This window comes from Chrysochloris asiatica, unplaced genomic scaffold (assembly GCF_000296735.1).
Source record: "Chrysochloris asiatica unplaced genomic scaffold, ChrAsi1.0 scaffold00016, whole genome shotgun sequence".
Taxonomy (NCBI): Eukaryota; Metazoa; Chordata; class Mammalia; order Afrosoricida; family Chrysochloridae; genus Chrysochloris; species Chrysochloris asiatica.
The window spans coordinates 6,529,766-6,552,198 of NW_006408534.1; the positions used below are offsets into that span (position 1 = coordinate 6,529,766).

Below are 22,433 nucleotides of genomic sequence, written 5' to 3' on the forward strand. Positions count from 1 at the left end.
TGTATGATAAGCACCATACTGCATAGTTGGTTTGAACTACAAGGTTGGTGGTTCAAACTCACCAGCCGCTCTTTGGAAACTCTATACAGATGGCTATGAGTCGGAACCGACTTGACAGCAGTTAACAACAATAACTACAGGTATACTAGTTCAAAACTCCCACCCAAGAGAAACCCCTCTCCAAGCCACAATGCTAGATAGTCAGCTAGCTCCCCACTGAGGGATGGTCCTCTCACCAAAGGCAGCCCAGCCTGCTTTTGTAGCGCATCAGTTGCTAAGACCTCCACTCTTCAGTCAGCTAAACACATTAGATGGTTCTGTTTCTTAGGTGGCATGGCTTCTAGACCTCTTGCTTACCTGGTTACCTTCTTTAGGGCTCCTCATTAAATCTAAACACTTATCACAGAATACAGCTATTAATGTTCCTCAGTTCTGGTACCTTAATAAAGTCACCAACTCCAGATGACTAAAGTGACTTAAGGGAAGGAATTGTACATCTAAAATGGATCAGAAGTACTTCGAGAAACCACCAGAATATCTCCTTCAGAAAGTCAAGAAACAGAAGCAATGTTCTAAATGTCTTGTGCTGAGACATGTTCAAGTCAGTTATTCACAGAAAACCACCTCATCAAGATCAGAGAGGAGAGGGATAGCACTTTGCACTTGTGAAAGGTCATTATTCAACCAACATATTCAATATCTACTATTTGAAACACTGTGTTAGAACCTGCAGGTACAGCCATTAATTAAGAAAAATTATTTTGTGCCCACTATGTGCAAAGGAATTTTGTTAAATACCGGTAATGTTATGGTGAGCAAGGCTCATTTACTTTATGTAACTTGGTGTCTAGTGAGAGATGATAAGTAATAAATAAGGCAGCCATTATAGTCCAGTATGCCAAGTGCTAAGACAGGCATACTACAGGGTCTGTAGGAGCTCCAAGGAGGGGCGCTGACTCAGGTAGAGCAGGGGGATAGGCAAGGCTTCTCAGAGGAAGTGCTTTACTGGAAAACAGATGAGTAAGGGCTAGGGAGTTATAGGACTGAGAGAAGGAAGAGTGTTCCAAGTAGAGGGCACATCATGCTTTAAGGGATTGAAAGACGTTCATTATTGTTAGAGTAGAGAATTTGAGTGGTGGGCTTCACAGATTCCAATAAGAGGTTTGAACTGCATCCTGAGAGTAACAGCAGACTATTAATGTGTTTTAAACAGAGAAATAACATTTTAGAAAGATCATTTGGATGGAAGAGGGGCAAGTAAATAAGAAAGTAGGTAGGCAGAACTGAGTTCAGGGTGACCCGTTAGAAGCCAAGAGGGAGATGAGAGTGGTTGAAGCTAAGACTGTAGCAGCTGGCATGGGAATCAGTGGATGGCTTTGAGAGGTGTTTGACCCCCAAAATTCCATTGCCAATGAGGAAATTCTGGCTCATGGAGACCCCATATAGAGTTTCTAAGACTGTGAATCTTTATCAAAGCAGATAACCTCATCTTTCTCCCATGAATTGAAGCACAGACTTTGTGGTTAGCAGTCCAATATTGATCCCACAGTGCCACCACAGCTTCTTTTTGAGAGGTGTTTAGGGGGTGGAATTGTTTCAGTCTGAAGTGTGTGAAAGAAAGAAAGCATAAAGAACAATTCCTAGTGTCCTTGATTGGGCAGTAGGAGGAGGAAGAGAATGAGTAGAGTTTGAGACAGGCTAATTTTGGAATCTCCATTGGATGCATGGAAGCTGTGGAGTGAACTTTAGCACATACCAGTGTAAAACTCAGAAAAGAGGCTCAGGTGAGGGACAGAGGTTTGGAACCCATCTGCACATAAAAAATGAGTAGATTCAGTTCTGGGTGGAGTGACACTCTCCACTTGCAAAGGGCATTGTCAGACCACTTGAGGTTGAAATGAGGGAATCTGGGGGACCTCACCTTGTGATCTGTCTTTTCATGCTTAGGTCTCAGGAATGGCAGGAAACCTCTGATCATCGGAAAGACCAACTGTATAAGAATAAGCAAGATGGAGAGTTTTGGTATGTACTTATCTTTACTAATTATGTTTTACATATTTTTTGTCCAATCCTTCCACCCCTGCCCCTCTACCCAAAATTTTATGGGGATGGGGATTAGCCTTGCAGAGACCTGTTTAGAGAGAGCCTCTTTTCTCAATGAAACTGCAAAAAATTTAGATGGGAAATTATTTTTGTGTTCCATCTTTGTGTGAAAGGTATTTCAGTTCTACAACTACAGAATTAGCAGAAATTGTTAATAATAAGAGGGAACGTTGGAACCAAAGTTTTGAAATCCAAAATTGTGTGAAAACTAGGCTGTCTGGTGATCATGCCTATATCTTCTGTACCATCTCATTGGGAGCCTGGAGCTCCATGGTCTCCCCTGGCATGAATCTCCAAAAGAGACAGTATAGTGTTGATCTCCCATCCCTGACCCTGGAGGTCTGGGTGAGACATCTCAGTCTGACACCCAGATGTTATGCATGACTAGAAGTTTTGAAAACACATACCTGGCCATATGCTCACATCTTAGAGGAGAAGATGGACATTTCTCTGAAAGGTTGTCTGGTTTACTTAGTGGTATATTTAAATGAAATTGGCAGGTGTTAAAAAAGGAAGCTGGGTTTAACTAATTGAGAACCAGAGGAGGGATCAATGAAAATTAAAAGGGAAAGATCTCCATTGCCTCCAATTTCAACACAATAGGAGGTGAATTTGAGATGTTGAGTCCAATTTATTCTGATAAAGACCTCAACAGTGAACTTGGCAAAAGACCGCAGGGGAGGGTGATTTTCCAGGCAGTCTATAGTATCCTTAGCTGAGAGAGCCTGTAGCAACTCATCATTGGGTTGGAGAGAAATGGTGGTTGATGAAGAGGCTCCTGCCGGGTGCTCTGAGACTTGCAGGGCCTAGATTGTGACTCTGTCCTTGCCCTTCTGGCCACTGAAGGGACAGGATCTGAAGAGAGGGCATCTGGCCGTGAGTCCAGGGTGATGTGCGTGATTTGGGGGAAGAGAATAAGATTCAGGTTTTGAGTAGGACAGGACAGTCATTTTATCTGTAAAGTAGAGTGTAATGATTTAGCAGGCAGTCTCTTCCCACTTGTTGAGACAAAAGCAGTGGTCATTTAGTGATGGGTTTCTGTTTTTAACAGGATTTCATGTCAAGATTTCCAAAAGAACTTCAACTGTCTGTTTATATGTAACCGGTTTCCAATCAGCCTGAACCATGAAAACAAGCTCCATGGAAGCTGGTCTAAAATGATGTTTGAGAACCAAAGTATTGTAGGAAACCCTGCAGGTAGTAGCAATACTGGTGATTATTCTGCTGCCAACACCTGCTAGTCTGGTTCCTGCCCTGGCTTTGGCTCTCACTGACTCCATGGGTCCTGGACAGGCAGTCTGAAGCTGGGCAGAGGGAAGGTTGACAGCTGACAAGGGCAGCTGGTGGGAAATGTTGCGGGTGGAAGGTGGACAGGAGAGTCTTAAATATGCACCTCTCTGTCCCTGCATGCTCTACCACTGTCCCTCCTGGAACCTCTTATCTATCTGCCTGTCGGAAGTACACAGACACCTCTCTCTTCAGTCTCTATCCAGGGTGGTGGAACTTGTGGAAATAACTTTGGACAAAGAGTCAAAGTCTAGGTTAAACCATTATCTTCCCATCATATTAGCTTTGTGATTCTGGAAATAAAACTAGCCTCTCTGTCCTCAGCTTCTCCAATTGTAAACAATGGGATTAGTAATCCTATCTGCCTAGCCCACCCTAGAAACCAAAAAGCACCTCCAGACCCAAAGGAGACTAAACCTACTCTGTCTTGGGAGGTGTCTTCTGCAGCATCATGTTGAGATCCCAGGGTGAGCATGTCTTTAGACTCCCCTGTGATGAGTCTTGTTAATCGTGTCCTGGGAGAGTCACATACTCTTGCTGTACCTCCCATTCCCCTTTGAGACACAGGACTCTGCAAAGATGAATCTGTGTATGCTTGCATGTCTCTGGAAAAGGAAATTGTGTGAACCATGTGTTTGTGTGAGTGTGTATGTGTGTGTGTTTTCACTCAGACATTCCCTACTCCTGGAAACGATCTGTCAAGAACAACTGACTCCAGTCACCCCATACCTTGGTGTTCCCCTCTTTTTAACACCCAAGTTCTTCACTCTATTGGGTAGAGAAATCAAGCCTCCAGTAGGTCAGGGGCAGAATCTGGGAACCTACCAAATCACTCCAGGATTTGGTATGGCTATGGATATCCTAGATAGAAATGGAATAATCCAGATGGTATATTGGGCCATTTTTAGTAAATCCTTCCAAGGACAGAGGGGAAGGAGGTGGGGATGGTGTAGTGTTAAGTGTTCTTAATGTATCATCTTACTCAATCTTCCAGAATCCCTAGGGCTATGACCATTCGCTATGCCAAGGGGGGGGAGTCTTCTCTCTGTCAAAATTTATAATATTATTCACGGGTCATACCAAGTTATCAACTTAAAAATTAGCCTGCTATATCTGGTCAAACATTTAATTAACTTACCCCTAATGCAATGGAGTCCTGGTGTGGCACTGTGGGCTAATGCACCAGACAGCAAAGCTATTTAAACTGCAAGGTTGCCAGGTCAAGCTCACCAGGTACTCCTCAGAAATCCTATACAGGGTCGCTATGGGTTGGACCTGATCCAACAGCACTTAACAACAAGAACAATGTGATAATGGAGTCCTGGTGTGGCACTGTGGGTTAATGCACCAGACTGCAAAGCCGTTTGAACTGCAAGGTCGGCAGTTCAAGGTCACCAGCTGTTCCTTGGAAACCCTATACAGGCTCGCAATGGGTCGAAATCAACTCGACTGCACTTCACAACAATAACAATGTGATGGCAGGAACTAGAGTTGCCTTGGCAAGGCCAGACCAAATGATTTCACAGGGCTTTTATGACCCACAGGCTAGACGTTCCCCACCCCTGCTCTATGCCTTCCCATTTCCATTTGTGACAGAAATCTCCTGCTCTATAGTAATTCATCTCTGTGTTTTTTATGTATTTGAATCTAACAATTCCCACATTCATTCACTCGGCTTCCTCTGGCTTCTATGAACATGCTTGAGCAGCAAAGTTCTACAAATTGCTTTGTCTCCACTGGTATTTGGGGACTGATGTGTATTTCAAGGTTCTGTTGATTACTGCCAGTGCACAAATTCTTATATACACAGGGACTCTGGAACTGCAGTTATTGTTAGTAAAATAGCCCTTGCTTCACAGTTTAACAAACTTTTTCACCAAAGTATACTCTCCCATCATGTTTTGAAAAGTAAACTGAGCCTCAAAAAAGAAAAAACCTGAGCCACAACTAGTAAGTGTGGGGCCAAAGCCAAGTCTTAGGTCTCCAAATTCAGAGTTTATTCCTCAACCACTCACACACTCCGCGTGCATTTTAAATAGGACACAACCCCTCCCACCCCACCCCTTCACTCTGCCAGGGTATCAGGGGCCAGTGATGAGCTGTAGTAACAGGACTTTCTCATACAGATGGACTTTGGAGTGACCCTCAGTACTTCTTCATTGTTCGAGAGCCCATGAAAGAGTGGAATGTCATCGTGTCCTTCACCATCAAGCCACAAAGTTTGCCATCAACAGACAAGGAAAATCCACTGAACTTCCAGGTGGTCAAGGTAAAGATGGTCTGCTTCTGGATTTGCCCTTTGGGGACATTTATGCATATTGTGGGCTGGGGAGAGCACACTCTATGGAGCCATTTGTGGAAGTGACTAGAAGCCCTAAGAACAACTAAGGAATGGCTTATATTTAATCCAAGCGACAGAAATGCAGGGCAGTTGTGCTGGTGATGTCCAGCTGGTCACAATCTCATCTAGTTCTGCGCCTTTTCCAAGCTACCTTCTCTAGATCCCTTTCCACTCTGTAAGCTATTGTTCTGATGGCTGCCTTTCTGCTGGTGTCTGAGCTATCCTTCCACTAACTGCCTTTCTGCTCACCACAATTTGGTAGGTTTCTGTGGTGTATATCAAGATTCCTAACTGAATGCAGACAGCTTCTGAAAGAGACACCTAACTCTCACCCTAAAAAGAATAAGAGGCCTGAATGAGGGAGCCTGGAGTCCGAGAAAAGACATTGGGAAGGACTGTGAAGGAATTGAAGCACGTGATCTGGCCAACCAGTACAGAACAGATACCAGATAGGACTACTCAAATGTCTCAGTCACGTCTTCCTTTTTCAGCAAGAGACAGAAGCCCAGAGAGTGTCCCTGGACTTCCCCATTGTACCACTCCGGGGGTTCATGTGGGGTCTCTGAGCTGGGCAGCATAGCAGTCTTGTGATAATTGATTTTCCCAAAGCCTTTACAGCTCAGAAGCTCTAGCAAGATTGTAATTGAATCCATTTTTTAAAGGTTGCCAAGCCCATTTCTCTACTTTTCAGCCAGTGATGCATTCTCTCCAAGTGGCTCACTCTGCCTAAGGGGCACGCAGAACTGAGAACTGTCCCTTCAGGCACTGTGGATTGCCCAACAAATCTTGGAGGATCCAGATTGAGTTAAACAACAACAACACACACACACAAAAAAAACAACAGTCCAGACCTTAATAATTTAGGAGGCATCGGGGTTCCCTTTACTGTTTGAGAAACAGGCAATGTGAGTTCCAATGGCCAAACTCTCAAAAGTTGCCAAGCCTCTAATGGTGTTTGTGGAGTGTGCCTCAAGGTTACCCACTGGCTGCTGGAGCACTGTTCTGCCTTACATCCAACCAAACACAGATGGCGTGTGAATAGGCAGGAGAAGACAGGACAGTAGCAAAGGTCAAGAAAGGGCAAACTATTTCATGCTCACCCCACAAGTTTTTGCCAGCTCATATCTGGATTGAAGAGAAGTCTCCCTGGGAGAATCATCTGGTACTTATCAACATCTGATAGGTTGTGAATATCTGTGGGAAAGACAACAATGCCCTCTACATCAACAGTGGAAGACAAGGCCTGGTGGTAACAACAGCAACAAAAACCAAAGCCTTTTTCTTCCAAGTCGATTCTGATTCCTGGTAATCCATGTATCTGGTGGCTTCTTGTTGTTGTTAAGTGCCATCAAGTCGATTCTGATTCCTGGTAATCCATGTATCTGGTGGCTTCTTGTTGTTGTTAAGTGCCATCAAGTCGATTCTGATTCCTGGTAATCCATGTATCTGGTGGCTTCTTGTTGTTGTTAAGTGCCATCAAGTCGATTCTGATTCATAGCGACCCTGTACAAGATTTCCGATGAGCAGCTGGTGTGTTTGAACCACTGACCTTGTGATTCACAGTCGAGTGTTTATTATCCACCTTATCCAGGAGTGGTGGTGGTAGGGACTCATTACACAGCTTGCTTTATCCTGCTTTGCACCTTATGCTGCAGAACCTTAGTTTCTGCATCCATAAAATAGGGAGCCTAGTGTCAGTTTGTCCACCAGTCTTTTGTCAGTTTGTGGGACTGTGGTGGCTTGTGTGTTGCTGTGATTCTGGAAATTATGCCACTGGTATTTTAAATACCAACAGAGTGACCCATGGAGGACAGGTTTCTGCTGAACTTCCAGGTGAAGACAGAGTAGGAAGAAAGAGAGACAGACGACTTACAAATATTTTGTCAGTAGTAGAACACTATAAGCATAAGAATATTGAAACATGAGGAGGAACTCCAGAATACTGTCAGATATAGTGCCAGAAAATGAGGATGTAAGGCACTCAAAATATGACTGGGGAAGAGCTGCCTCCTCAAAGAAGAGTTGGCCATGATGACTTTAATGGAGTAAAGCTTTTGGGACCTTCATTTGCTGATGGGGCACAACTCAAATTAAGGAGAAACAGCTGTAAAAATCTCTTCGTAATCAGAACATGGAATGTACGAAGTATGAATTTAGGAAAATTGAAGTTATAAAAAATAAAATGGAATGCATAAATATTGGTCTCTTAGGCATTAGTGAGCTGAAATAGACTGGTATTGGCCATTTTAAATCTGAAAATTACATGGTTTATTATGCCAGGAATGACAAATTGAAGAGAATGGCATCACATTAATCATCCAAAAGAACATTTCAAGATCTGTCTTGAAGGATGACACTGTCTGTGATAGGATAATATCCATACATCTCTAAGGAAGACCAGTTAATATCACTCTTATTCATATTTACACACCAACTGCTAAAGCCAGTGTTAATGAAATTGAAGAAACATGCAATCTGCAATCTGAAATTGAGAAAACATGCAGTCCAGAGGAATTGATGATTACTGGTAATTGGAATACAAAGGTTAGATAAAAAGAAAGATCAGTAGTTGGAAAATATGGCCTTGGAGAAAAAATGATGATGGAGATCACATAATAGAATTTTATAAGACCAATTATTCCTTCACTGTAAATACCTTTTTTAAACAACATAAAAGATAACTATTCATATGGACTTCACCATATGGAATGCACAGAAGTCAAATTGACTACATCTGTGGAAAGATGGTGGAAAAGCTCCATATTATCAGACAAAACCAGGTCTATGGCAGACTGTGGAACAGACCATCAACACACTCATATGCAAGTTCAGTTGAAACTGAAGAAAATTAAAACAAGTCCACAAGAGCCAAAAAAAAGTGAACATATCCCACTTGAATTTAGAGATCATCTCAAGAAGAGATTTGAAGCATTAAACAAAAAACCAGAAGAGTTGTGGGATATCAAGAACATCATACAGGAAGAAAGTAAAAGGTCATTAGGAAGACAGTAAGAAAGGAAAAGACCAAAACGGATGTCAGAAGAGACTCTGAAACTTGCTCTCCAGCACAGAAATGCTAAAGCAAATGGAAGAAATGAGGAGGTAAAAGAGCTGAACAGAAAAGTGCAAAGGGCAGGTTGGGAAGACAAAGTCAAGTATTAAAATGAAATGTGCAAACATCTGATGTTAGAAAACCAAAAAAGAAGAACATGTTCAGCATTTCTCAAGCTGAAAGAAAAAAATGAAGGTTATACAAAAACAAGTTATTGTATAACCAGCTTACAATTATGGAGGATTCTATGGGCAAAATAATGACTGTTGCAGAAAGCATGAAAAGAAGATGGAATGAATATACAGAGTCACTGTACTGAAAAGAAATTGTTGATGTCTAACCATTTCAAGAAGCAGCATGTGATCAAAAGCCAATGATACTGAAGGAAGAATTCCAAGGTACACTGAAAGCATTGGCAAAGAACAAGTCTCCAGGAATTGATGGAATACAAATTTTAATGTTTCCAAAACACTGATGCAGCACTGGAGGCACTCACTCATCTGTGCCAAGAAATTTGGAAGACAGCTACTTGTCCTACTGATTGGTAGAGATCCATACTTGTGCCCAAAGAGACAAGACCCAGGAGAATGTGGAAATCATCGGGTAATATCATTAATATAACACGCAAGTAAAATTTTTCTAAGGATAATTCAAAAATGGCTACAGCAGTACATTGACAGGAAGTTGCCAGAGGTCCAGCCTGGGTTCAGACAAGGACATGGAATGAGCGATAGCCTTGCTAACACCAGATGGATCATGGCTAAAAACAGAGAATAACAGAAAGACATTTACCTGTGCTTTATTGATTATGCAAAGGCTTTTGATTATGTGGATCATAACAAGCTACGAACAACATTGCAGAGAATAGTATTCCAGAGCAGTTAATTGTGCTTATGAGGAACATGTACATGAACTATAAGGCAAACATTCGAACAAAACAAGGGGTCATTGAATGCTTTGAATTCAGGAAATGTTTGTGCCAGGGTTGTATTCTTTTACCATACTTATTCAATCTCTATGCTGAGCAAATAATCTGAGAAACTGGATTATATGAAGAACATAGACTCAGAATTGGAGAAAGACTCATTAACAACCTGTGATATGTAGACAATATAACCTCACTTGTTGAGTTCAAAGAGGACTTAAAATACTTACTGATGAAGTTCAAAGACCACAGTGTTCAGTACGGGTTACACCTCAGTGTAAAGAAATAAAAAAATCCTCACGAATGAACCAATAAATAACATTAAGATAAATGAAGAAAAGATTGAAGTTATCAAAGGTTTTTTGCTTGGATCAACACTCATGAAAGCAGCATTCAAGAAACCAAATGACTCATTTCATTGGGCAAAACTGCTGCACAAGACCTCTTTAAAGTGTTCAAGAACCAAGATGTCGGTTTGAGGACTAAGGTGTGTCTGACCCAAGCCATGGTATTTTCAGTAGCCTCATATGCATGTGAAACTTGGACAATGAATGAAGAAGACTGTAGAAGAATTGATACATTTGAGTTTCGTGTTGGGGTTGAATATTAAAGGTACCAGGACCACCAGATGAGCAAACAAATCTGTATTGGAAGAAGTAAAGCCAGAGTACTCTTTAGAAGCCAGGATGTTGGGACTTCATCTCTCATACTTCAGACATATTATCAGGAGGGATCAATCCCTGGAGAGGGATATAATGCCTGTAAAATGTGCTCAAGTGTAGCAAAGATTGTAAGATCTGCACAGAAATGGACAGTGTTTCCCTCTGCTGTGCTTAAGGTTGCTGAGTGTACCAATTCAACAACACCTAAAACAACAGAGGCAGCTTTTAGGTTCATTGTGATGCATGCTCCAACACATTAAAGGAAAGTGATTTGCAAGTCAGGAAGTGCTTACAAAGGGGACTGCAATCAGGAAGTGTCCCCACTCATATGCACCTGTATTCCCTACCAACACCAGGGTCCTACAACCAGTGCCTATCATATTTTCAAGTGGCTGGAAAGTACTAGATGCTAATGAATTTATATTTTATCCCAGTTCTGTCTCAGCTTCTGCCCTTTTCAATGTCTCACTTTTCCCTTCCATTTTTATCACCATTCCTGAGCTGATATAGGCAGAGTTTCCTCCTATCCACGACTTCTTCCTCCTCAGTGTCTTCCCACTTTTTGCCCCTATGACTGGTTAGGTTTCCTTTCTTACATCTCTTTATGGCCTGTGGTGTGTTTGGAAGAGGCTGACTGCACAGCTGGGGAGAGAGAACGGTGGCCCTGAGCCAGGCTCAGCTCTGACTTGCTCACCATCTTGTTTGGGTTTGGTTCACTCAACATGCCTTTCCTCCTCTTCCCCACAGGTGGACTCCCAGGTATGGAACACCATCGCCCTGAGCTCTCTGCTGGGTTTCTCACACCTTGGTGGTGTCTGTGGGTAAAGTGTTATGCGTCTTCCAACATCTGTGGCCTTTCCCGGTCTCTTACTATATTTTGGCTGTAAATTCAGCTCTGCCATGTAACAGAGACACGCTTGGAATCTCAAAAGGGTCAAAAGTTTGGGGGAATACTTTTGTTGTCCTACTTTAAAAGTGGGACCTCTTGGGCTGTTCTCTGGTTTGACATTCAAGAGGGGCTACAATGGCAAAACTACCTTCAAGCTTTCTGGGCCCTGATAGAGAGAGTTGACAGAGTTGACAGGTAGGGTCATAATCAGGGTCCTCTGGAGAAACAAAACCAGTGATTGTAAGTAGGTAGATTGATATTCTGACTCATAGCAATCCTATGTAGGGTTTCCGAGGAGCGGTTGGGGAGGTTGAACTTCTGAGCTTACAGTTCAAACCTACCTTGGGACCCAGTGATTATCCTACAGTGCCACACCAGGACTTCTTAAAGCCTACAGCACCCGGTATTCCCAGGCAGTCTCTCATCCAAGAACTAACCAGGCCTGACCCTGCTTAGCTTCCAAGATCTTTTGAGATAGGTGCATTCAGGGTGATATGGCCATAGAGGTAAATTATCTATCTGGATGTATAGACAGTTACTTTGAAGAATTGGTCACATAATTGTGAGGACTGGCAAGTACAAAATATGTAGGCCAGGTCACAGACTGGAGACTCTATATGCTTGTATCCAAAGATCTGTAGGTCAGGCAATGGAAAGAGTGCGGAGTGAAGAGAGAGAGGGCTCTGCCAAAATATCTATTTATTTATAGATATTTATAGTCTGGAGGCAGTATACATCTTAAGCAAATTCCCTTTTCAGCTGATTGACTGATTATGGAACAACAATGACACTACTGTTTGGCCAAACCAGTGGGACAATAGCCAAGTTAACACATAAAATTAACCATCAGAGCCAGTTATTTTTTATTTAAGAAGAGAGACAGTGGGAAGGCTGAGTGCCTAAGGAGACTCTTTGGCCTCCCATGTGGTTTGCCACACACAGAGTGCAGACTATGCAAATGCAGCTTCAACACACCTTCTATAGTTCCTTTTACAGCCAAACCACCATCCCTCCTACACATTTGGAGAGAGGCAACCTAAAAATATGAGTAAAGATGAAGAAGAAATGATGGAGCTCAGGAAACTAACCTCACAAGAACTCAGACCTCTTAAATGGATATGAGATCTGTGGCCTCAGATGTGCTCAGGGAAAGCTGGCAGGACCAAGGGAGCGCCTCCAGGCCTTCTAGATGGCAGACTCCGGTCAGAGAGTCTCAGAGCAGGCAAAAAGCCAATAAAGAGCAGCCACTCAGGTGGGGTTCAGGTATGACTGTGGTCCCTGGAACCATACCCACTGAGACGTGGAATACCTAGGAGGGTTTCCAGGAAGCACTCAGGCTAGGAAATAAATGGGAATTCTCTCAGGAATAAATGGTGACTTATCTCAGGAAGAGCACAAATATCACCTAGAACTAGGTGGTGAAGTGTGTGCTTCTGAGCCCTGGACCAAGACCTCCCTCTGACTCTCCTCACATTCGCTCTTCTAGCCACCACCAAGCAAGGCTTTTCTGAAGAACTAGTGGACTGAACAGGACTGTAAGGGTCCAGTGTAGAGAGGAGGCCAGGAGAGCTAGAAAGCAGAGAAATCCTCACTTTTTACACCACTGCACACACACTGTCCTTCTAAGCACACACACACCAGGTCCCATTGGGCAATGTGGACCCCACAGAAAAGAATACATCTCATCATGGCTTTTGCCAGAATTCCAGCAATTCAGACTCTCAAACTTGCTGGGGATCTAATGTCAGCAGAGGTGGCTCCACCAAGCTCCCTACTGCATATCCGACCCAATGCAGGCCTAGCCCTGTATCATCATGGAGCTCACTCCCATCCCCCCTGCCTGGAAAGCCTCCCTCTCCTTTTCCTTGTTTTTTCCCCTAGGCAGACCTCATAAATAACCATTTCACACTATGTAACTCTTCTAAATGGAATCCCCATGCTCGACTGTATTGGGGAAAATTTGTTTAGTAAGGAGTTTTTATTATATAATATCTATGTGACATCCGGTAATAGGAACTGTGTTATATTTATTGTTTTATCTCTAAGATAATATTGAAATAAAAGGAAAATGATCAGGGCCTATTATTCTCCAATAAGAAGGAATTTCAGGGCTCTGTTGGAAAGATAAAACTGAGGGAGCAAAGGGGGCACAGCTTATTGGTGGTCTAGCCTTCAAAAAGTATTTGCAAAAGGTTCAGGAAAGAAGGGTCTTGACCCATCTGGCACTGCCGTCCAGCTGATTCTGACTCACAGTGACTCCATGGGACAGAGGAGAACTGCTCCATGGGGTTTCCTGGATTGGGCATCTTGACAAGAGCAGACTGCCTCATCTTTCTCCCACAGAGCAGCTGCTAGGTTCAAACAGATGACCTTTTGGTTAGCAGTACAGTGCTTAACCCACTGTGTCACCAGAGCTCCCAAAGTCCTCTGTGGTGATAATGTCCTTAGTTTCCATGGACATCTTCTTTTTGTGTAAGCAGAAATGAAACCCTATAATCAGAAACCTTGGATGCTGTTAGGCTTATGAAGATAAAATCATGAATCAGATTTCCTTGCATTTATTGTAGTTTCTAGAATCTAGATAACAGTCTAAATTCAACCACTTGTTAAGAGTTTAGGGAAACACTACCTCTCTTTTCACGGGCTGGAGTCCTGGTGTGGTGCTGTGGGATAATGCACTGGACTGTAAAGTCAGTTTGAATGGCAAGGTTGGCAGTTAAAGCTTACCAGTTGCTCCTTGGAAACTCTATACAGGGTTGCTATGATTCAGAACTGACTCAATGGCACTTAACAACAATGTCATTTCCGGAGTCCTGGTGTGGTGCTGTAGGATACACATTCGATCCACAAGGTTGGTGGTCCAAACCTACCAGCCACTTCTCAGAAGCCCCATCTATGGTCCCTATGAACCGGAACCAACTCGATGGCTCTTAACAACAATAATGCCATTACAAGGGCTTCCTTGGGTGGTGTAAATAGTTAACACTCTTGGCTGCTAACTGGAATTTTGGAGGTTCAAGTCTAACCTAGAGAAGCTTCAGAAGAAAGAGGTGACAATCTACTTAAGCTCATAGCTTTTATAAGTCCTATAGAACACAGTTTACTCTGACACACATGGGGTCCAGTCACTGTGAGTAAGAATGGACACACAGGCCACTGGTTAATGCCATTTGGGTCAACGAGGAGGACTTTGGGATGTCCCTCTTACTTGTTGGGGTCTGTGCATGCAAGATGTGGTTCTGTAGGATAAGCACTGGATCACAAGGTTGGTTTGAACCACACAAGGTTGGCAGTTCAAACTCACCAGCTGCTCCTTGGAAACCCTATACAGGGTTGCTGTAAATCAGAATCGACTTGACAGCACTTAACAACATGCACGCAAGGGTGTGTTCTTACAGTAGCATGTTTTCTCTAGTTACAGGACAGATTGCCATCCACGTTTTTTCCCCAACCCAGATATCCTGCTAAGGGTGTAGGTTCAAAATCCAAGTGCAACCTCACACAATGTTTCCATTTGAACCCTGGGACCTATGCTGTAGTGACTTCGACAAGCAGAGAAGTTCAGTTCTTGCTCCGCATCTTCCTGAAAGTGTCAGACATTGACAGGTACAGAATTTCTAGGATTCTAAATGTTTTATTCTATTTCATTTTATGTGTGTGTGTATGCATGTTTCACTGCATTGCATCAGGCCCTGCTTTGCAGAAGCTCACCATAAAGGCAATGAGAAAGTCTATGAAACAATAATACATCACAAATAGCATGGGACCACTGCTGGATAGATGTGCACACTGTCAGGGCAGCACAAAGTGGAGGGACATACTTCTGGCTGGAAGCACTGAGGGAATGGCACTGGAGCCAGTCCTTGAAGGAAACACATCATTTCGATCTGAAGGAATAGGGATATGGGAAGGTAGCACAGGGGCAGGGCAAAGAATGAACAGAAGCAGGGGTGGGTGGGCACAGGAATTGCTGAGGACTAAGTGATGTCAGCCAAATATACAGGAAGGAGGTACTAGGCATGCACGGCAACTGGTCTGAAAAGTGGCCAGGATGTGGTGGGATACTCCAGGGGGCAGCAGAGAAAGATGAGCCTGAAAGAGATAATTGAATCATAGAGGGTCTTGAGTTGGTCAAGACTGGGATCAACAAGTACACATCCTGATGGAAGCCACTTCCCCTCTTGGGCCCAAAGCAGCTATCATCACAGGTGAGCCTTTGACAGTGCCATGTGCCAGGCAGCCTCCACACTACCAACTAGAGTTGGAACACATGGCAAAGCTTATTTGCCACCCTGACAATGGACATCTGTATATGTGTATCTGGAAGTGAAAGATAGCACTGAAGAAATGGTTTGATGACCAGATCATGTCCCATCCAAAAGGTTGGGCACATTCCCTGGTGTGTGTCTTAGCTGCGCACTTCACATCTTGCAGCTCTGAGGGTGCTCCAGGCAGATCCTGGGGATAAATATTCAAAACTACCTTGGGTGTCCTCCATATATACAGGCTGATAATTTTTGTCATATTTTTCTCGATTTTCCAGGAAGTTGGACAACAATTTAAACCTCACAAGAGTACAGGTATGTGTGTGGGAAGGGCCTGTAAGTAAACTTCATTGATCACATCTCATCCTCAAAAAATTTCATCTTCTTCCTTCTTGTATCACCACCGGCCATTGAAAGCAAAGACAGCATAATGGGGGGATTAAGAAGGAGTCCTGATGTGGTGCTTTGGGATAAATCACTAGACCACAAAGTCGGTTCGAACCACATGTTGGAGGTTCAAATGCACCAGTAGCTCCTTGGAAACCCTGTACAGGGTCACTATGAGTTAGAACTGACTCAATGGCACTTAACAAGGAGGGAGACAAGGCCAGGCTGGACTCAGCCACCTTCCTTTCATGAGCTTCAGTATTCCCATTCCCTGGAAGATTTTATCCAACAGCCAGATGAGACCTCTGTCTCAGAACCAGATGTGGCCTTGCTATACAAGAGAAGAGGAAGGCCTGGTTGGTCCCTTCCTCACAAGTTTCACGTTGACTATTTTCTCTCTGTTCCAGGCCAGTCTTCCAGAAATTGGATTCCAACCAAGTGTTTTCCAGAGATACTCTCAGCAGGTACAGTACCTCCCATGGAGGGGCCCTGACAAAGAGCGGGTGATGGAGAGACCTGAGGATGGGAAACCTCTCACAAGCCCTGATGAAGATGATTAAAAATGAATTTAACTTGTTGCCATTAAGTCGATTCCAACTCATGATGGCCTCGTGGCCCCATGTGTTACAGAGTAGAATTGCCCCGTAGGGTTTTCTTGGCTGCAGTCTGTACAGAAGCACATTATCAGGCCTTTGTTTCATAGCACTGCTGTGCAGGTTTCAAGCCACCAACCTTTTGGTTAGCAGCTGAGTGCAAACCATTTTGCACCACTCAGGATAGTGATAGGAAAAAATGACTTGAATCATTTTATCAGCCTCTCCTCCAGGATCATCTCCAAAATTAATCTGGCTGCCAAACAGCAGAGAAGGGGCAAACCCCTTGGGTGACATCTGGGAGAGAATATAGGCCTTAGAAATGGAGAGATGACAATGAGCTGTGTGCATGTGTACTTTTTAAATCTTTAAACAAGCCACTGGCATTTGTTCTTCTCATGCTCGGCCACCTCCCCACCAGCTTTGGCAGCATTCCTCCTGGGAGCTGGCCAGCTTCAGAAAGCACCAGCAGCATTCTTCCTGCCAAGCCCACCTATGTGCACAGGAGATTTCTGTAATGGTTTAATAAACTGTTATGAAGAACTCCTTGACTTGTCAGGATGAAAGACGCTGCCAAGGGCTCGGCACGCTGGCCCCTTTACTGTTAAGAGTCACGTTATGTGGAAAGTGATACGATATTTATGTGTACCGTGCCAGCCTTGGGCCAGGCAGAGGCCAAGGACAGAGAGGCTGCGAGGCCATGTCTCTGCATTCAGAGAACTAGTGGAGCAATGGTAGCAAGGAGGCAGTCCAAAGGGAATGGATTAAGGCAGCCCTGACCCTAGGAAAACCAACAGTGAGGACTGTAGAATGCGGCAGGAGCGCGCAGGGTATACGTTTCAAGCAGCAGCTGAGTGTGAGCCTCCTTGGGATGACTAGCAGCTCGGGATTGTGGCCTTCCATCTGAGCTCATACAAGTTCCACTCCACCTGATGCATGGCAAGGCCTTCCAGACGATTGCCAAGTCTTTGAGTGCCCGAAGTCAGGGATGATGTCATATTCATTCGTTGTCCCCAACACTCATCACTGTCCTTGGCACAAAGGAGGTGCTCAATCAGTTTGGTTTAATTGAATTCAGAGTGATTAATTTCCCCACAGCAGGTACCCAAACTAAGATGAGCTGCTTATAGGTTATCAGCAGGGCCTGGTTAGGATGTGTACAACCAAGATTTCTTCAAGGGCAGGTTACAAAACTCTCACACCTCGTCCATGTCTCTGCACATCTAAAATAGATTAAAAAAAAACAAACCAAAATCACCTAACTTGTTATATGATGTATGATATCATATGTTATATGATAAATTGATAGAGATTCCAAATTAGTATAGATTTCCAAGCACCAACTAAAGGAGCTCTGGTAGTGTAGTGGTTACAAGTTGGGCTGCTAACCTTAAGGTCAGCAGTTTGAAACTACCAGCTATTCCACAGGAGAAAGATGAGGCTTTCTGTTCCTGTAAAGATTTACAGCCTTGGAAACCCTGTACAGGGTTGTTATGAGTCGGAACCGACTCCACAGCACATAACCACCACCACCACCACCACCAAGCAGTAGCCAAGTTGCTCCTCATAAAGGGTATGACAGGTAGCCTATGGGGGTTGCTGTAGGATTAGAATGAAGCACAGATGCAGCTCTTTGCCAAGGTATGCACCTGCTAAATGGAACACAGATTCAATTGTAGCCCATTTTTACTCCTTGGCTGGGCATCATCTGCACAACCTGCAAACCATCCTCAAAAGAAAGTTTAAAGCAAAATACTGACTGATGGACACACTGTGTCTTCTCTCCTGGTGCCGTCTATCAGTTTGATTAGTCTTAAACTAATAAACAGTGGCATAGTGAGGCTCTGCTACTGCTACTAGGCATTACCTTTATCAACACTAGTTGTGGAGATGGTACTATAACCCAGGATCTGTTTGTAGGCAACAAAAGACACACACAGACTCTGGGATAGGTCAGGTCTATCCATCCATCCTTCCATCCATTTATTCAATTGATGAACATTGCAGAGCACCTAGAACATTCCAAGTGCTGCACTAAGCTTTAGGAGTACACATCAGTGTTGGGGATTTTATGTTATGACCTGAGTGGCAAGCCATACAGGGTTTTCTTTAGAATTTCTTTAAATCATCACTAGTCCTGATCTTATATTCAGCTCCTCAAACATGGTTGATTGGTTACTGAGTGCAGGGTTAAGTCAGGGTCTGCCCAAAGGTGGGAGGTATGGAGAAGGAATAAGACATGATCCCGAACCCAAAGTGGTTTATAATCTAGATGGGTAAGTCTATGTAAGTTAAAGTGCCTTATTAACATGAAAACTGCTGTTCAAAGTGAGGTATCATGCCTCTTTTTGAAGAGAAAACTCAGTTGGTGTAGCACACAACGCTGACTTTGCTGACACCAACCTACCTGTGGAAGATGGCTCCAAGGCCAGTTCCACTGGCAGGATTTTTCCCTCAGAGACATCGTGGAGGGTCATCCTTCTAGCAGAAGATTTTCCATAAGGACAGGCTGTTTGTGCTTACAGTTCTCAGTGTGAAAGGAACCCTGGTGATGCAGCAGCGAAAACATTCAGGTGTTAACCCGACAGTTAGCCATTCAAACCCACTAGCTACCCCATAGGAGAAAGATGCAGCTGTGTGCTCCTGTAAAGATGTGTAGCCTTGGAAAACTTCTGGGGAACTTCTACTCCGTCCTAGACGGTCACTGAGGTCAGAATCACTTGACATCAATGGGTTTTCTGGAGGGTTTTCTAGGTGGTGAAGCCAACCCTGTAAATGTAGACAGGGATGGGGGATCTGTCATCTTCTGAAGACAGGTGCTTTTGTGGTTTCGTTTGCTCAGAAACATCAAAGAGACACTTCTTCCATTTGTCCTGGAGCCACTCTATAAAACCACCTGCAGAGAGGTGTCCCTCCAGCTCCCCATGTAAAAGCTTCCTGGTGCTGTAGGACCAGCACTGGACTACTAACCACAAGGTCGGTAGTTCAGACCCACCAATCACTTCTGGAAACCGTATGCAGGATTGCAATGAGTCTGAACTGACTCGAAGGCACTTAACTACAACAGGATGGTAATGTCACGTAAGAGTGATAATGTCACCCTTAGCTTTTCCCAGGGTGGATGTAAGAAATGACGTCATATACAACAGCTCTGCTTCTCTGTGAAACCGTCACAGAAGATACTGCTCGGAAAGTCATTCAGTCTTTGGGATTTTACGTTATGGTTTTAAAATTTAATGCAATCCTCCAAAAGTTCAGGCCAGGAGATGTTTCTCTCTACCCACAACCTCAATTGCTTCCTCTTATTAATCTAAATAAAACCACGATGCATCCTTTTTTGCTTCAGTGGCTGGAAAGACGAAGGTCACATAAGGCACTCAATTACAGGAACTTCTCTTAGCTTATACTTCTACTATTTTTACCTCCCTTCATCACACACTCACACATACAGAGTGAGAGACAGAGAAAGAGAGCGGCCATGGCTTCTCTTAGTTTTATTCTAAAGCAGATTAAAAAACTCACCTTAAAAGCTGAATTGATTCATTCGGCAATCCTCTTCTGAGGTGCTTCCCAGTGCCTGGTACATAGGTACTGAGCAGACCCAGTTCAGCAATGGATGAAAAGACAAATGCAAGGCAACCTACACCAGTTGCCAAATGTAGGGAGTGGTTAGCCCTGTTGGAGTTGGGAGTTCTCACTGTGGCCTGGAGCTAAGGCTCCGGGAGGAGGGCAGGGTCCTGTGAGATGAACCTGCTGAGGGAAGTAAGTGTTTAAGAACTGTGAATGTTTTCACAGCATCAGGCCTGTGTGTCCATCCGGTCCTGGGCACTGATCTTGTCCTGCATTCCTCTCTTGTTTGGAACAGGGGATGAACATTGATGCCTCCCAGCTTCAGAACCTGCTCAACCAGGAACTCCTGAAAGGTATGGTCATCCCCACTACGGGGCCAGCCCAATGTCAGTCCCATTATCACACCAGTCCTTCCTCTTCTCTCCTCCTCAGAACTTCCAGGGGTCATGTTCTCCTTGGATGAGTGCCGGGGCATCTTGGCTCTGATGGATGTATCCTTTGCGGTTATCCCCCAGCCTCCCACTCAACACTAAAAGGCCATCTGCTCGTCGACCTTTCCAGGGGTCTCATGGGACATTAGGGAGCCCTCACTCACAGAATATTCTGTTCTTTGATTCTAAGTCCTCACCAAAGAGCCTGGGTTCTGAGGAGTCTCCACTAACTCACTAACTATTGAGAGCAACAGTGATGATGGCTGCCACCTACTTGATGCATCTATTATGCCCCAAGAATGCGTGGGTGCAGGTAGATCTTCCTTGTAATTCAGGCAGCAGCCCCTATACATACACATTACTCAATTAGACAATGAAAGAAACAGGTACAGAGAGGTTAAATCATTTGCCTAAATCATACAGCTTATCAGGATCCATGCCAGTGGGAATTATCTTTCTTTTCACACCTCTTCTTTCCTCTCAAGGAATCTCCACTATTTACATTCCATACCAAGACTTTCCAAGTTTCCTACCAAAATTTGTAGGACACTCTTCAGTCTACATGGCACTTTCATCTCATCATTATTATTACTGTGTGTGTGCAGAAGAGGAGACTGCTGCTGGTCCTTTTGCTGACTTACCTACATTGCAGAACCCCTAACTTGCCTTTGCTCATCTCCCCTCTAGTGGACTATCTGCCCTGACTCCCACAGGTAGGGAGAGGCCAGCTCACATGTGCATAAGCCCCTGCCCTGCCAGCTGTCCTGAGAGTGAGACTGATCACCCGGCACCTTTGCTGCTAACAAGACTCGATTGGGAATGCTATGCTGGCCATTGTAGAACAAGAGGGCTTCTTGATGAAATCATAAATCAGCCCTGTCTCTGCTGGCTGTAGTTTGAATCACTGGAAGACAACCACTTATCCCTGCAGATGAATCAAAATGGCCCGAGGCAGCCCCCACAGCCAAGGGTAGGTAGCCCTAGGGGAGCACATGCTTGCCAGACTCTTGGAAAGCAGGCAAGTCTGGTCTTTCATCCTCCTACTCACCCACCAGCGCCCTCTCCAGTTCCTCAGAGGTAGATGACTTTTATTGTTATCATTGAAGCTGCTACATGGAGTGACCAGGGCTGTTTTGACTGGGAACGTTCCATCCACATGCGTGCACACAATCCACATTCCACTATCTTTCTCAGTTCAGGAGTTGTGGCAAGTGTCCCAGGCTCCAGTCCACTCACTCCCGCCAGGGACCCCACTCAAACTGTCTCAGTGGCTGTGTGCTGGGGTGTCTCACTAGCCCCAGGTGCAAGTGATATTTGCTCCCATTTCTCAAGACTTCTTTTCTTGTAATTGTCCATTTTTCTTTGTAGAATAAAGCTAAGCTGGGTTCCTTCCAGAGGTAGCTGGGAGCCAGCTGACTCGCGGCCACGTCTAGGTGGCATTAGCTGGGCTGTGTTACTAGCTAATGAATGGAATTGCTTCCACTTAGCTGGCAGAGCCAGCTCACCGCATGCTAGATTGGTTAATGCTTTAACACTCAACCCAGGTGAAAGTGAATGGACTACTGGACCAAGAGGAATTTAAAAGACTGTGGGAACGCCTTGTCAACTGTCAGGTATGTGACACGTTCTGTTGAGGCTAACTCTTATGCAGGCCAGTTTAGCAGATATCTGTAGAATTAAACCGGTTGCATTTGAGTTTCGGTGGCTGATATTTAGTAAGTAGATCACCAGATCTTTCTTCGAAAGCACCTCTGGGTGGACTCAAACTCCCAACCTTTTGGTTAGTAGCCATTTGCAACATTTCCAGTGTACTCAGTCATGTACCAGGGTTGAGGGACATGAAAGAATTGGCTACCTAATGTGTGTCCTCAAGGAGAGCTTACATTTGTAGCCTCAGAAACCCTATACAGGGTGGCTATGAGTCGGAA

General features: G+C 44.2%; 1 protein-coding gene across 1 annotated transcript in view; it reads left to right on the plus strand.

Annotated features, from left to right (window-relative positions):
* Positions 1 to 22,433, plus strand: part of CAPN13 (calpain 13) — an 88,324-nt gene that overhangs the window by 59,441 nt on the left and 6,450 nt on the right. Inside the window, exons 8-17 of the mRNA XM_006835280.1 lie at positions 1,948 to 2,022; positions 3,155 to 3,300; positions 5,517 to 5,659; positions 11,118 to 11,191; positions 14,716 to 14,865; positions 15,803 to 15,839; positions 16,319 to 16,375; positions 20,370 to 20,427; positions 20,507 to 20,565; positions 22,050 to 22,118. Coding sequence (XP_006835343.1) covers positions 1,948 to 2,022; positions 3,155 to 3,300; positions 5,517 to 5,659; positions 11,118 to 11,191; positions 14,716 to 14,865; positions 15,803 to 15,839; positions 16,319 to 16,375; positions 20,370 to 20,427; positions 20,507 to 20,565; positions 22,050 to 22,118 — 868 coding nt within the window. The remainder of the gene's footprint in view (positions 1 to 1,947; positions 2,023 to 3,154; positions 3,301 to 5,516; positions 5,660 to 11,117; positions 11,192 to 14,715; positions 14,866 to 15,802; positions 15,840 to 16,318; positions 16,376 to 20,369; positions 20,428 to 20,506; positions 20,566 to 22,049; positions 22,119 to 22,433) is intronic.